The following is a 13,363-nucleotide window of genomic DNA, read 5'->3' on the forward strand; positions in this document are numbered from 1 at the left end:
ATATCCACATAAGTCCGAGGAAGCTTGCCGAGGATTTCTTTATCATTTTACCGCGGCGAAATATTCAATAAAGCGCTGGCTACATTATACGGCGGTCTCGGACAGGTTGTTCGAGGGGTGGAGGAGGAGGGTGGAGGTTTAAGGGGAAAAAAGTTGAGTAAAGTACGCCCGCGGGCCGGCTCTGCATGCCAACTACTACGTGATACCTGACTTCCCTCGCCAGATCACGTCAGTGATTCCGGCTGACTGCGAGCATTCCTCGATCGTGGCAGGAAGGAAATATAAAACACGCGAATGCAATCGGAATTTCCCTCCCGTTTTTTTTTTTACTCTTCAATATTCAATTTTTTTCTAGATTCTCTGGATTATTTTGTAAATGTTAATTCTTTCTTCGAAAGAATGATATTTTGCTTTAAAAATGCACTTCTTCATTTTTTTTTCCAAATAAACAATCGCTGTAATTCTCCTCGTATTCGCGCCGAACGGTTTGCTGCGATTTTTCCGATGGAAAGCGAAATAAAAAAAGGGTGCAGAAACACCAAGTGATTTCCTATCATGAGTAAAGAATATGCGCGATAAGATAGCGAAATATTCATAAATATTTGATGGTTTCGAATCGAGAAATACTGCCGATATCTTATTCCAAGCTCAATACTTTTCCACAATTCAACCACGATCTGAAAAAAATTGTATAAAAGAAAACATCTTATTATTTTTTTCGTTGGATAAAAAAAGATCAAGGCAAGAGATCATTTATTTATCATCCGTCACGCGCGCAATCGCTATGTGAAATCGAAGATAAAAAGACACATCAAATTAATTCATAAAAATTTTACTGAACCACCTACGAAATTCGCCACGTTAATACTTAAAGGGTACAGAAAGGAGAAAGGGATTCGGCCGATCCCGTGAGGGTTCCGCACGGAACATATCTCAGGAAAGATACGACCCTCGTGCAGACGCGAGTGGCGGTCGAGAAGGTTGGCCGAGGAAGATTGGGTAGTTTCGTCGGAAAATTCTACCTACGTGTGGACCGAACGCCAGATATTCGATCCCGTTACGTGCAGAGTATAGAGTGAAACAATTCTCTAAAATAAAAATTTAATTTAGGGATAAAAATTTAGGAGGGAAAGACAGTTTTCCGCGCGAGCGGATGACATGTACATACATATATATGTCGTATTGGAGTCCTATTAAATTCCCTTTTAGGTAAATCTCCCGATAATCCAATTAGCTCGTCTCCCGCAATGAGGGAGAAGAGATTAAGGTAAGTGAATATTCTGTTAATTTTCAACGTCAATATGAATTAGAATTGAACCGATTAATGTTAACAGAGCAAACTTTCATGAAAGCAAATTGTTAGAAAATTAAGAAATTAAGGAAAATTAAGAGAATAGTTTCATAAGTTTATATATGTGCTAAACAATGTTAAAAATATTGCTTTTTATCAAATTAATACAAATTGCTGTTTCGAAATTTTTGGCAAAGAAAGAAAAAAAATGGCAGATTTTAGAATTATACTCTTTCAATATGGAGCCGTTCAATTAAATATCCAATTTCTATTCTTAAATTAGCGATCAGTAAATGTAACAATAAATCGTATTAACGCGGCTCACCTCCACATCTCGAATAAAGACTTCAAGTGAAAGCAGTTTGGCCCATTTTTTAATAGGTTTGCCACATTTCCATAAATTTCCCGAGCCACCGAACATTACACCGTGTTTCTGTAAAGAAGTCCTTATAAAAAGAATAAAGAACAAATTTCTCAAAATTAATTTAAAAAATCTATTAAAGATATTTGCTGATAGAAAATTTGAATCGACATACGATATATATATATATATATATATATATAATTGCGTTAAATCTATAATTAAATTTTCAAATATTATTTTTTATAATAATAGCTCTAATGCTTAATTAAGTAATTTTTATTCACGATAAAGTACTTTCATATCTCGTAAAGAATAGCTTTGCTCCCGAAAAGATATTAATAATTTTCTGTTTAAGATGTTTGTGATAAGAGATGGAAATATGATCTTTTGCTTACCTAGAACGAGATGTTTGGGAATATATAATATTACGCTTGCGTGATGTCGTAGATGTGACGAATTTCGATAATTGATATAAACCGATATACGCGAATGCTGACCGTACGTATCTTGTCAGAGATATTTGCGCATTCCTCATTTGTTATCGTGACTCTTCTGTCCGCGGTTATCCTCAATTCGCACGTGTTCGCGGTGTATAACTTATGCACGTTTACGATAATGAACTAATAATGGGCATGTTGAAATGAAACCGCATTACGTGCAGTAAGTGAATTCTCGATCGTTCTCTATACACACGCACCCATTTCTCGAACATAGATATATTTCGTTCTCCAGATAAGAGGGAAGACTTCATGCTGGGATGCAGTGCAATCTTCATAAAAAAATAAAATTCTCTTAAGTTTAGAGAAAAAGAAACGTAATAAAAGTTTTGTTTCAAATAATAAAGAAAAAAATTCCCGAGAGAGGGAGATATGATAGAGATTTCGAGAATGAAATATTAAAATATTCAAGGATACACGCGCACACACCTGAGATGTGAATATTCTATGAAACGACATGTAACGAGAAACGTGCACACGCGTACATTTCGACTATCGTTTATCAGACGACTCGACAGTATTTATCGCTGTACTCGGATCGAAGTAGTTCGCAAATAACAAGCTGGATAGATTTATAGGATACGTTAACGCCACCTCTTTCGCGAATATCAGTCAGATAAACGATCGAGTCGTGAAAATTTTGCGTTTTTCCTCTCGTTCGAGAAGAGATTCTTTCTTTAAACGCACGGGAAAGAGATCAACCTGTAGTATATTATCTTCACTGGATTTTGTACGTAATCGCGCGAGGCTGCCGCCTACGATGAGGAAAATTATTCAACAACACGCGGGGAGGAAATAAGACCGTCGCGACCGAGTGGAGCTATTAAAATATGTAAGAACAATGCCAACGTGGCTGCACGTACGGTTGAAAGCTGTTCTTTTCTCAGGAATTTTTTCCTTCTCAAATGTACATGCGTCATGTGAATTCGCGACATTCTAGTATAATTATTACATTTTATAATATTAAATTAAAATAGTACTGCTTTCTTTCAATCTTATTAAATGTATTTTATCAGAGCTTTTTATATATAATATATATTAAATTAAATTAATTTAATTCAATTAAAAGTGTTTCTCTTATATAAATTTCCGATATCTCGTAAAAGACAGAATTCTGATTTAAAAAAATATCCTCGTCTGTATTTTATTTCTTTTTTCCAATACAAAATTAATTAAAACACTTCTAAACGCGATATGTTCTTTTTTAAATATCATTATATTCTCGAAAAAGTGCACATTTGCTTGTTTTTCAAAGCTGTAAAATATTTAAATGTGTATAATTATATTTCTAATATAAATGCCTCGTGATGACAAATCAATAGAATTGATATCTAATTAATAATCGTTAATCACAAATCGCGATACGAATTAATATACATTACAATGTCGAGGAGAAAGAAAGCAGGCGAGAGAGAGAGAGAGAAGATGGATGGACCGGAAAATTTCAAAAACGTATTATAATTATTCTCAAGACGATTTAAAATATTGCGTGCGATCAAGAAGTCGGCATGAATCGTCTCGTGCGGCGCATGTTACGTATACACATACACACACGCACACAACATCTCTCTCACATGCCTGCCGTCCTCACGTGCTTCACCGCCTCACACGTGCTACGAATCAGCTGTTAATCGCGACGCACCACCATCCGATACGAATCCCGCCGAGGCCGATGTTGGCAACGTGGATCATTACTGTCATCCGCGAGCGCTCGGATGACAGCTCGAATTTTAGAGAATCTTCGCGATTCTTGGCACGAGAAATCGCGCGGCGGCGACAGCGGCAGAGAGTTGGTGATAGTGATGGTGGTGGTCTGGTGGTGGTGGTGGTGGTGGTGGTGGTGGTGATGGTGGTGGTGATGACGGTGACGGTGGTGGTGTGAGAACGCGATTTCGGGAATTTAACGTCGCACGCGGAACCGGGAGGTGGGAGAGACCGCCGAGGTGCTATGAGAAGGCCATCGGGAAAGGAAGAAGGTGAAAGTGAAAGAGCCTTTTGTCACGGCGACAGCGGTGCGAGAATCATGGCTGCATAACCTAAAAATAAAATCTCTCAAAGTCTGCGTGGTTGCGCGATATCTGTCGCCGTCCTAGAGATAGAGTTGTCCTTGTCGCGCACACGCTGTGCTGTTCGGAGCTGTTGACGTCTCTCGACATGAGACGGTCGCGGACGTGTCGGCTGAGCGACGAATGACTTCGCGGAAGGCCCGACAGCAGCATATAGAAAATATGGAGACCACGAGCGGCAGCAACGAGGCGGGCGGCGAGCAGCAGGCCACTCCTGACAGCACGGTACCGCGGAAAGCCTGGTCCGAGCTCCGCACCGTTGTCAGCGATCTCAGGAGGAAGTTATCCGGCGTGTCCGCTGGTTCTGTGCCCGGGTCTATAACTTTTCGTTCACTACCGGACGGCCGGTGAGCAAACTTGTCGTTCATGCGAGGAGTATCTTCAGAATTGTCTCGAGTTTTAACACGTAGTTATACTCTTTTCTTTTTATTTTAGAACTAGAATCTATTTTCTCAGTACTCCAAGTAATGGATGGGAGACCACACTTCTGTATGTCGACATCGCACATGCAGATCATGCTAATGGCTATCGTCTACATTGGCAGCCCGTTATAGAAGCAAATTTTCAAAGGTAGTTTGCTGCTGTAGTTTGAGACATCTGACTTGCTTGTATTTATTATCCATTGATAGAAGCAACAGGATCTGTCATAAAATAATTTTAGCGTATCAAGCACAAACAGACTGTCGAAGGAGGAACAATTGTTGTGGGAGAGAAAGAGGCTCGCTACATGGGGCATAACTAGTTATGAGATCCATGCGGAGAGTGGAAAATTAGTCTTTCCAGCTGCTAGCAGTCTTTATCAATGTGTGGACACTGGATTCATGGTAATATATGTGTTATCGTGATTATAATGGAGCAAAATGTCTAAACATATATATTTTTCTATCAGCCTGGACCACTCTTTCCATCAGAAATCAGAATGTCGACCACTGGAGCAAAATTATGTCCTCAAATCTGTCCCTGGAACAATGCATTGATCGCTCACACATGTTCTGGAGATCTATATCTATCACACAGCATCACAGGCTCCTCAGTACGATTGACTCATGCTAAGAAAGGTGGTAGGAGTCTCGTGGATGATCCACTTTCGGCCGGTACTCCTTCTTATGTCATGCAGGAAGAATTTACAAGGTTGGTCTATTTATTATTGGATACTCGCATATTAAAAGCGCGAAAATTAGAAAATCTGTTTCCCTTATTTTAGATATATCGGTTACTGGTGGCAGCCAAAATCCATGTACGACGGTATCTATAGAATAGTGTACGAAGAAGTGGACGAGAATGACGTCAAGATATATTGCTTCCCTTCGGCGAATTCCTATGAAGTAGACGAGTTTAGATTTCCTAGAGCAGGTATGCCGAATGCTAGGAGTAACTTGAAAATGGTGCAGTTCCGCTTGACGGAATCGTTGCAAATCATCGATATAGAAATATTAGAGCTTCAGTATCCTCTTCACATAATGTTCCCTTGGATGGAGTACATGGTGAGAGTTGGATGGACTCCCGACGCTCAATAGTAAGTTCGGGGGAACCATATGCGAAACACGTATTAATTAATAAGAATTGATAATGTGCCATTTCATTAATGCGTAGCGTCTGGGTACAACTGCTAGACAGGAAGCAACAGAAACTCGAATTAGTTCTGTTGTCGATAGACAACTTTTGCGAACCGCCACCCAACACGTATAATACGGAAAACCATTTTACGCCCGCGTCAGCGAGTGTTCAAGTGATATATTCGGAACAGAATCCGACTTGGATCAACGTGAATGATCTCTTGTACTTTCTGAAGTCCGACGACGCAAACGAAGTCAAATTTATCTGGGGTAGTGAGGAATCCGAGTTTCGACATTTATATCTTATAACATCCAGTATAGCAGGTTTGTAATAAAACTACCGTTATTTTTTTCCTCGTTCGATATACTTTTTATCTGTGTAATATATTTTTCTTATTGTAGGCTTGAGTAATGGTGTGGAAGAGTCTTTGGACAGAATGGACAGCATATTTCTTCGACCACGTATCACTTCCAAGGTGGCCTTGACACAGGGCGATTGGGAAGTGCTGGGGAAGAAAATCTGGGTCGACGAAGTCAATTCCATCGTGTATTTTTGCGGATTGCGAGAAGGACCGTTAGAGCAACACGTTTACGCAGTTTCCCTGCGACGACCGTTAGAGATACGTCTCTTGACCCGACCAGGTTACAGTTACAACAGTGTATATTTTAATAAAGAGTGCACAATGTTGGTCACCGTTTATAGTTCGATTAAAACGCTGCCCACTTGTCAAGTACGTCTTTCATCGAACAGGCTTTTGCCAATTTATACGATTAATTTTAATTTACACGATTGATGATAATTATTATCTTTATTGTTCCAGGTATTTAAAATATTGCAAACCGACTGGACGGTCGAAAGTATATCGCTCACACCTGTAGGCTACCTTCTAGAACCATCGGCGCCTGAATCCGAGTTGTTCGCACCAGAGATTTTTACACATAAAATAAAATCAGGCGATACGATCTATTCGATGATATTCAAGCCTCATAATTTCCAACCCGGAGTCAAATATCCTACAATATTGAACATTTACGGAGGACCCGAAGTTCAACTCGTATCAAATACATTTAAAGTAAATACGTTTTTTCAATTGTGAATGATGCATATTATGTAAAATTTATAAAAAAAAAGGTATAATTTAATGCTTCTTACAGGGCTTAAGGCATTTACGAATGCACATGCTAGCTGCTCAAGGCTATTGTGTAGTTTTAATCGATTCTCGTGGATCACAGCATAGAGGTCTGATATTCGAAAGTCACTTACGACGTAGAATGGGAACGGTAGAGCTGAACGATCAAGTTGAAGTGTTGAGATGGCTAGCAGAAACTACGGGATATATAGATCTGAATCGTGTGGCTCTTCACGGCTGGTCTTACGGTGGCTACTTAAGTCTAATGGGTCTGATACAGTATCCCGACGTATTCAAGGTACGGATTGATATCTTATCATTATTATATATTTAAAAAAAAAACATGTATAAAAATATCTTTATGTCACAGCTGGCCATTGCTGGTGCTCCGGTTACTTCGTGGAATTTTTACGATACCGGATATACTGAGCGTTACATGGATTTGCCACAAAACAATCTTCACGGTTACATGGCCGGATCAATCCTGACATATGTGAACAAATTCCCCGACGAAGAGAATCGATTGTTAATTATTCATGGTCTCATAGACGAGAATGTACATTTCTATCACACCAGCCAGCTGATTAACGCCCTCGTGAAAATCGGCAAACCGTATCAGTTACAGGTTTACCCTAACGAGAGGCACAGTCTGAGAAGTCTAGATGCCAGCAAGCATTATGAGACAACCTTGCTGTCCTTTTTGCAAAATCACTTATGAACCAATGTTCTTTTATTTTTTTTGTCTTACATTGTTCGGTAGTAGTCATTCAAACGAGAGTTTACTGCCATTCATTTATGTAAACACGCAGAAAACTTAAGACGGAAAGATACTTTTAGATAGTAAAGTATCTGTATTAATTTCTGTACAAAAAAAATGTGTGCCTCTATGGGGCTTTTAAGATAGTATTACATTTTCAATGCAAAGGGTATTCGCTATCGCGCAATATGTGAATTGCCGACATATTGCGTATAATTAATACCAGGACGAACTTCTAGCAAGGAATTTATAATGTGTGACTTACACATGTGTATCAACTATGCAAATTTTCAATGGCAATATGGAAATATCATGAAACACGCATAAAACACATTTCGAAATAGCCATTTTTAATCAATTATTATCGGGATTAATACGGTGATAATATTGGTTACTTGTGACTATTTTTGAGCAGAATGAACAATACTCAATTTATTGAAATAGTTTACTAGATAGATTACTCTAGAGATGCGTGTTTCTGTTTCGCGATCATTTCGCAATATATGTTGAACCATCAAACATGAATACCCCAACTGTGACTATGTACATATATCGTGCGTGATCACAATGCATCACGTATGTCTCTCTCATCTTTCTACGGCGAAAATCCGCGTTTTAACGTGAAAAATAGTTGCGTTCTTCAATGTTGTGAAATAATCGTATATCCGATGGATAATTATTTGTCAATAAATAAATTCATTATTTTATATATTTTTCATAACCATATTAATGAAAATAGTGAATTGTATCTATAATTAATATTGCGAAACACAAGAAGTCGAAATACTTGGAAAGCACAGGTACTGTATATATTTTAATTAAAATTTAATTACATGGTTATATATCGCGGTCAAACTAATTGTTTTATTGTCTCGTCTTACGATTTAGGAATTTGTATAAGTAGTGTATTCTCTTCTCCAGTTCTGTCCACTTTGTTGGTCTAGCGATTGGAAATATTCCTTTCTGCCATATCTTTCTCTTTCTCAGTAGAACCTGATATTCATTGCCCTTGACACCACGCAACCACGCAGGCACGTTATAAAGAATTCTCGTCGGATGGAGTCTATCGGAGCCTAATATGTCAATGTAGTCGTTCTGTCCAAATAGAGCCTTCTTCTCGGACCAGGCGTCTTTCGGCCGATAGATCGGCATCGGCAATCGTTTGGCATTGTCTAAACGCGGTAGAAGGCCCCGCATGTCTATAGGATCTTCGTATCCGTATCGCCTTTTTAACGGGCCCTTGGCTATCTTGTCCGCGTGATAGCGAAATCGCACCGGCATCACTTGCGGTGTCCATGTGTTTACAGCGGCTCGCACAGATTTCACAAGCCAAGACATGCTGAAAAGAGAATGGGAAAAATAAACTATAAATGAAGAAACCTTGACAGATAATCTGTCGTGCAATTTTTCTTAATCGTAATACAGAGAAAAATATGTTTAATTCTACTCTAATTTATATCAAACATAACCTAGCCTTCATCACATTATATTCTTCCTCGTTAAGTATAGATTATACATTGCTTATTGATTTATGAATTAAACGCTGATAAAGCTTACCTTTATCTATTACGTATCGCATGCGCTAAAATTTGTTATTTGTGTGATATACATTCGGTTTTCCGACTCCGAATATGATCAGTATGGTGATCAGTATGGTTAGGTCACTAGCTGTATCAGCTGATTAGCGGCAGAGCGAAACGCTCGATACGCATGCGCAGTTAAATACGTTTGCGCTCTTTTAAATACGCACTCATTGACAGTTCAGCTGTGCCTTGTTTTAAATAGCGGTATCAATGATGTGTGACGTATAGCTGAATGAACGTGTATACGATGATTTTTCTCGATATTAGGAGCTCGTTGAAAATTCAAATCGTCTTTTCGCCAACGCTTAAACGTATGTCTTTCGTCTTGCAAGAAAGATGAGTGTAGAGCTTAAACATTTATTTTAAATCTATCTAAGATATATTATAATAATTATAATTAAATATTATAATAAGTCGTTCGGAAAATAATTTCGTTTTTTAATTTTTTTTTTTATATAGAATGATGTGATAATTTGCTTTCTCTCTCTTTTTTGTATTTATGAAATTAGAGGTATAATGAACTTGAAATTTAAATCATTATAAAAAGTGTAAAATAAGAATATAATTGAAAGAAAATAATCGTTAAATGGATATTTACACGTGATAATTTTTTTTAACTTGTTTCGAAAACAATTGCAGAAGTTGCATAAAATTCTATTACGTGTCATTTTCTTTCTCTCTCTCGAACATCTCGTTAAAGACATTTATTATATTAAACGTACAAATACAATACAAAAATGGAATGTAATAAAATCATATTATATATATATATATATATATATATATATATATATATATATATATATATAAATTTAAAAGTAGTTTTTAATTTGATTTACGCTGAAAGATTTGTTCATTTTGCGCGTTAAATAATGGCATTATAAAATCAAATGAATTATGTATATATATATACATTTATTGTTAGTCGTTATTGAACGATTCGTTGTAGCAACAATGAGATTGTCACGATTATTCCGGTAGCCGTGACGAGAGAACCTGCGAGAAAGAAAAAAGAGATAAAAATAATTCGAAATAGTCTCGAGCTTCGCCCGAATTAGCTTGTAACGATACAATTAAGCGCAATTAACCTTTGGCACATTGCGGTTCGCCTTCCCTGCACACGCATTGACCATTCTTACACTCTAAGATGTCCGGGGACTTCTTGTCCACGTAGCAGTCGTAGTCGTTTGTACAAGCGGTGTATAAATCTGAAATAATATAATATTAATTTTCTTCTCTCGCTTTGATACTTTATTTTTCTCAGTATTTTAATATATCTATAAATTCATGTATCATTTCTTTTATAAAAAGAATCTCTGTGCATTACCATGATTCAGAACGCAATTTCCAGTCTCATTTACAAAATGATATCCCAAATAACACTGGCATTCATTGTTGATGCATAACGCGTAGTTGAAACTCTCCTGGCATATCGTCGTTATTTGACAGCGATCGCCGATCTTGGCGGGTCCTGTAACATTTTTTTCTTTCTCAATCACTCGAACTCGAAGCTACTAGATGTAACTTTTAATGCCTCATCATTTTTGTGATTTTTCGGAAATAACGATAAAAATCACGCAATCACTTACTGGGAATGCAATTTGACGAATTGCTGTTGTCTAAGAAAAAATCATCCTTGCAAGCGCACGTGCCCTGCTTGCATTCTCCATTCGCTATAGTTTGACATTTCGTATCATCCTCGCAGCTCAGCCCGACGGCTGAAAGAAAGATGAAGATGATGATGAATAAATCTTATTATTGTTCGGAGAAACGAAAGATAAGCGGCAAACCAAATATAAATATATATATATATATATATATATATAAAGTGCGAGCTTATAGTAGACGCAGCTTTTGTGTGTTTAATTATAGGATTATTACGATACAAAAATCCGGAAAATTCGGAAAATAAAATTTTCCTAGCAAACACTCACTGGCGATGCACATCGATTTATCGGGACTTGGTGAGTAATACAGATCACACAAACAATTTTGTTGTCCTCGGCAGAATGCATTCTCGATACATTCAAAGTCCCTCCCGCAACTGCCACCAATCTGTACGTTGATAGCGTGCTCCACTAAAACGAGCAATAAATTAGTATTATAACAAGAATTAATTTTTGAAAATAAAATAGTAAGAATTATTAAAAATAAAAAATGCGGAGTTTTATCTACTTTTCTAGAGCGCAATTCACTATCAGCAACAGATACTTTAATACCGACAAACTCCATGCAAACATTCTAAAAGGAGTATCTAAAAATGATTTTCTAAAAAATTGGAATTTTTCTCAAGTGTATGAGAGATGTGTAAAGGATTAAAATTTTTTAAAAATGCTTAGCGAAAAGGAAAGATATCCAACATATAATAAACGTTTTTTAAACTTTTTTAAAGAACATCTGAAAAAAATAGAAATGTACATAATTAAGTCTCTTTTACATCTACTCTTTCAGACTTTTTTCTGTTGAATTGTCGAATATAACGTTACCTCTTATGACTCTGCCTACGTCGACGCATTTTACGTCGAGGAATATTTACGAAGGCGATAAATTACGAAGAGGGAACACTTACGAGTCTGCTGACAGCGAGAATAACCAGCGAACGCGCACAGGATTAGTGAGACGCGCACGAGAGTCGTCATTGGAGATCCCAAATCAGATGCGAACGTGAAGCATATCCAGGTGACTGCGCGAGATAGGGAACATCACGGCTACGACATAAACGATCTTATCTGACGAAGGCGTATGTCGTATATCTTATCTCTTAGGCGTATCTAGTGATATCTCCTCTGAAATGAATCAGAGGTTTCATTTATCGAACGAAACGCATTCGTCATAGCTAGTATTAAGAGCGGCGCCCGATTTACTTTTATTTAAGAGAAATAAGGGTTTTACTTTTATTTCCGATTGCATTGATAATTTATTTCGTGATTAAAAGAAAAGTAATTCAAACAACTGAATATTCTTCGAACAATAAATTGCAATAAATTGCTTATGAGATATATCGGAACCGCCTGTTGTGTTACGTTTCTCGTTATTACTGTTTAAAATAAAAACACAAAACATGTTGCATTATCGATTTATGAATTTGCGACAGCCTACGTCACACAATGAAGCCGAAAGCAACGAAAAGTATTTGCGTTTAAAAGAGATAAAGTTATTTATATTGACAATAAAATTAATTCTTATAACTGAAAATTAAATGTAATTTAAATATACTATACAAATATTTAAAATTTAAATTTTATAGATTTAATTAAATTTAATATCTTCATCAATAAATTGAAATATATAAAAATAATCAAACATCAACAAAATGTCAATATTATACCGCATTAAAATCAAAATGATAAAATTTTCTAAAATATATTAAAATTATTAGTAAAAAACAAATTTAAAAAAATAATTTTTATTTCTTTAAAAATTTTTTTTTTATATTGCATGATATGATCATGTAATTCTTACTTTTGATTAAAATAATTGTATTTATTAATGAGATATCAGATGGATTAAATGGTTTAATACCAAGAGAAAATCATTATAATTGATCGATTTCTATAGATGAAGGTAAAATTAATGTTTATTATTTGTATGAGACTGAGAGAACTTGTAAAAGTAATATTACTGCAATAATATTATTATATAATTATTATTTTCTAATTAAAAGTTTTTAATAAATGGAGCACTTTTCTTCTGGCATCAATTAAATAAAGAAAATACATTCAATAAAATGATTTACCATAAAATATACGAATAACACACTATAATTCTATGTTAAAGCGATTGGTCATGTTCATTCAACGAAAGTTGATATCGTGATAACAATAATTTTGCAAATTCAACTTCATCGTATTACATTGTTTTTCTTTATTATCATTACGGTTACTATGCGAGTCGTGGCCTTACATACTCATTCACACTTGTGCGATACTTTATTCGTATTCATCTTTCCATAAGTTACGTGCTTATCCTATTGACAACTCGTAGAATATAGTATATATGGAATGCGTTCTTATTAAAGTGCGAAAATTACGAGGAAATAAGGTATGATAAGTATTGTAACATGTATGATATATAATATGTATACATGTTTAAAATATAGAGGGTGTCCGAATTTCCTTT

The 13,363-nt window shown here is 36.2% G+C and overlaps 4 protein-coding genes across 4 annotated transcripts in view; 1 reads left to right on the plus strand and 3 right to left on the minus strand.

Moving 5' to 3' along the window:
• LOC126850654 (uncharacterized) overlaps positions 1-2,320 on the minus strand; it is a 54,937-nt gene extending 52,617 nt beyond the window's left edge. The window contains exons 1-2 of the mRNA XM_050593864.1: positions 2,051-2,320; positions 1,617-1,724 (exon numbers count right to left, since the gene is read on the minus strand). Coding sequence (XP_050449821.1) covers positions 1,617-1,712 — 96 coding nt within the window. The 5' untranslated portion in view covers positions 1,713-1,724; positions 2,051-2,320. The remainder of the gene's footprint in view (positions 1-1,616; positions 1,725-2,050) is intronic.
• Positions 2,321-3,626: 1,306 nt separating this feature from the next.
• Positions 3,627-8,370, plus strand: LOC126850612 (dipeptidyl peptidase 9). Its single transcript, XM_050593775.1, has 10 exons — positions 3,627-4,565; positions 4,654-4,788; positions 4,880-5,042; positions 5,108-5,349; positions 5,423-5,734; positions 5,812-6,098; positions 6,177-6,505; positions 6,596-6,847; positions 6,930-7,202; positions 7,275-8,370. The coding sequence occupies exons 1-10, from the start codon at positions 4,342-4,344 to the stop codon at positions 7,620-7,622; spliced, it is 2,565 nt and encodes an 854-aa protein (XP_050449732.1). The 5' UTR covers positions 3,627-4,341; the 3' UTR covers positions 7,623-8,370.
• A 78-nt stretch (positions 8,371-8,448) lies between these two features.
• Positions 8,449-9,365, minus strand: LOC126850653 (39S ribosomal protein L51, mitochondrial). Its single transcript, XM_050593863.1, has 2 exons — positions 9,219-9,365; positions 8,449-9,000 (listed from the first exon to the last, which is right to left on the minus strand). The coding sequence occupies exon 2, from the start codon at positions 8,997-8,999 to the stop codon at positions 8,526-8,528; it is 474 nt and encodes a 157-aa protein (XP_050449820.1). The 5' UTR covers position 9,000; positions 9,219-9,365; the 3' UTR covers positions 8,449-8,525.
• A 774-nt stretch (positions 9,366-10,139) lies between these two features.
• LOC126850646 (prion-like-(Q/N-rich) domain-bearing protein 25) lies at positions 10,140-11,969 on the minus strand. The gene is made up of 6 exons (XM_050593854.1): positions 11,814-11,969; positions 11,179-11,322; positions 10,834-10,962; positions 10,572-10,715; positions 10,333-10,452; positions 10,140-10,240 (listed from the first exon to the last, which is right to left on the minus strand). The coding sequence occupies exons 1-6, from the start codon at positions 11,881-11,883 to the stop codon at positions 10,173-10,175; spliced, it is 675 nt and encodes a 224-aa protein (XP_050449811.1). The 5' UTR covers positions 11,884-11,969; the 3' UTR covers positions 10,140-10,172.
• Between the last annotated feature and the right edge of the window lie 1,394 nt (positions 11,970-13,363).

Source organism: Cataglyphis hispanica, chromosome 6, assembly GCF_021464435.1.
Source record: "Cataglyphis hispanica isolate Lineage 1 chromosome 6, ULB_Chis1_1.0, whole genome shotgun sequence".
Lineage (NCBI taxonomy): Eukaryota > Metazoa > Arthropoda > Insecta > Hymenoptera > Formicidae > Cataglyphis > Cataglyphis hispanica.

Excerpts from the sequence above, each read along its gene's own strand:
- LOC126850612 (XM_050593775.1), top strand. The coding sequence starts at position 4,342 with ATGACTTCGCGGAAGGCCCGACAGCAGCATATAGAAAATATGGAGACC. Across the intron at positions 4,566-4,653 it reads CGTTCACTACCGGACGGCCG|AACTAGAATCTATTTTCTCA; the intron begins GTGAGCAAACTT and ends TTTTTATTTTAG. Across the intron at positions 5,043-5,107 it reads GTGTGGACACTGGATTCATG|CCTGGACCACTCTTTCCATC; the intron begins GTAATATATGTG and ends TTTTTCTATCAG.
- LOC126850653 (XM_050593863.1), bottom strand. The coding sequence starts at position 8,999 with ATGTCTTGGCTTGTGAAATCTGTGCGAGCCGCTGTAAACACATGGACA.
- LOC126850646 (XM_050593854.1), bottom strand. The coding sequence starts at position 11,883 with ATGACGACTCTCGTGCGCGTCTCACTAATCCTGTGCGCGTTCGCTGGT. Across the intron at positions 10,716-10,833 it reads TTCGTCAAATTGCATTCCCA|GACCCGCCAAGATCGGCGAT; the intron begins GTAAGTGATTGC and ends AAAATGTTACAG. Across the intron at positions 10,453-10,571 it reads AAATTGCGTTCTGAATCATG|ATTTATACACCGCTTGTACA; the intron begins GTAATGCACAGA and ends ATATTATTTCAG.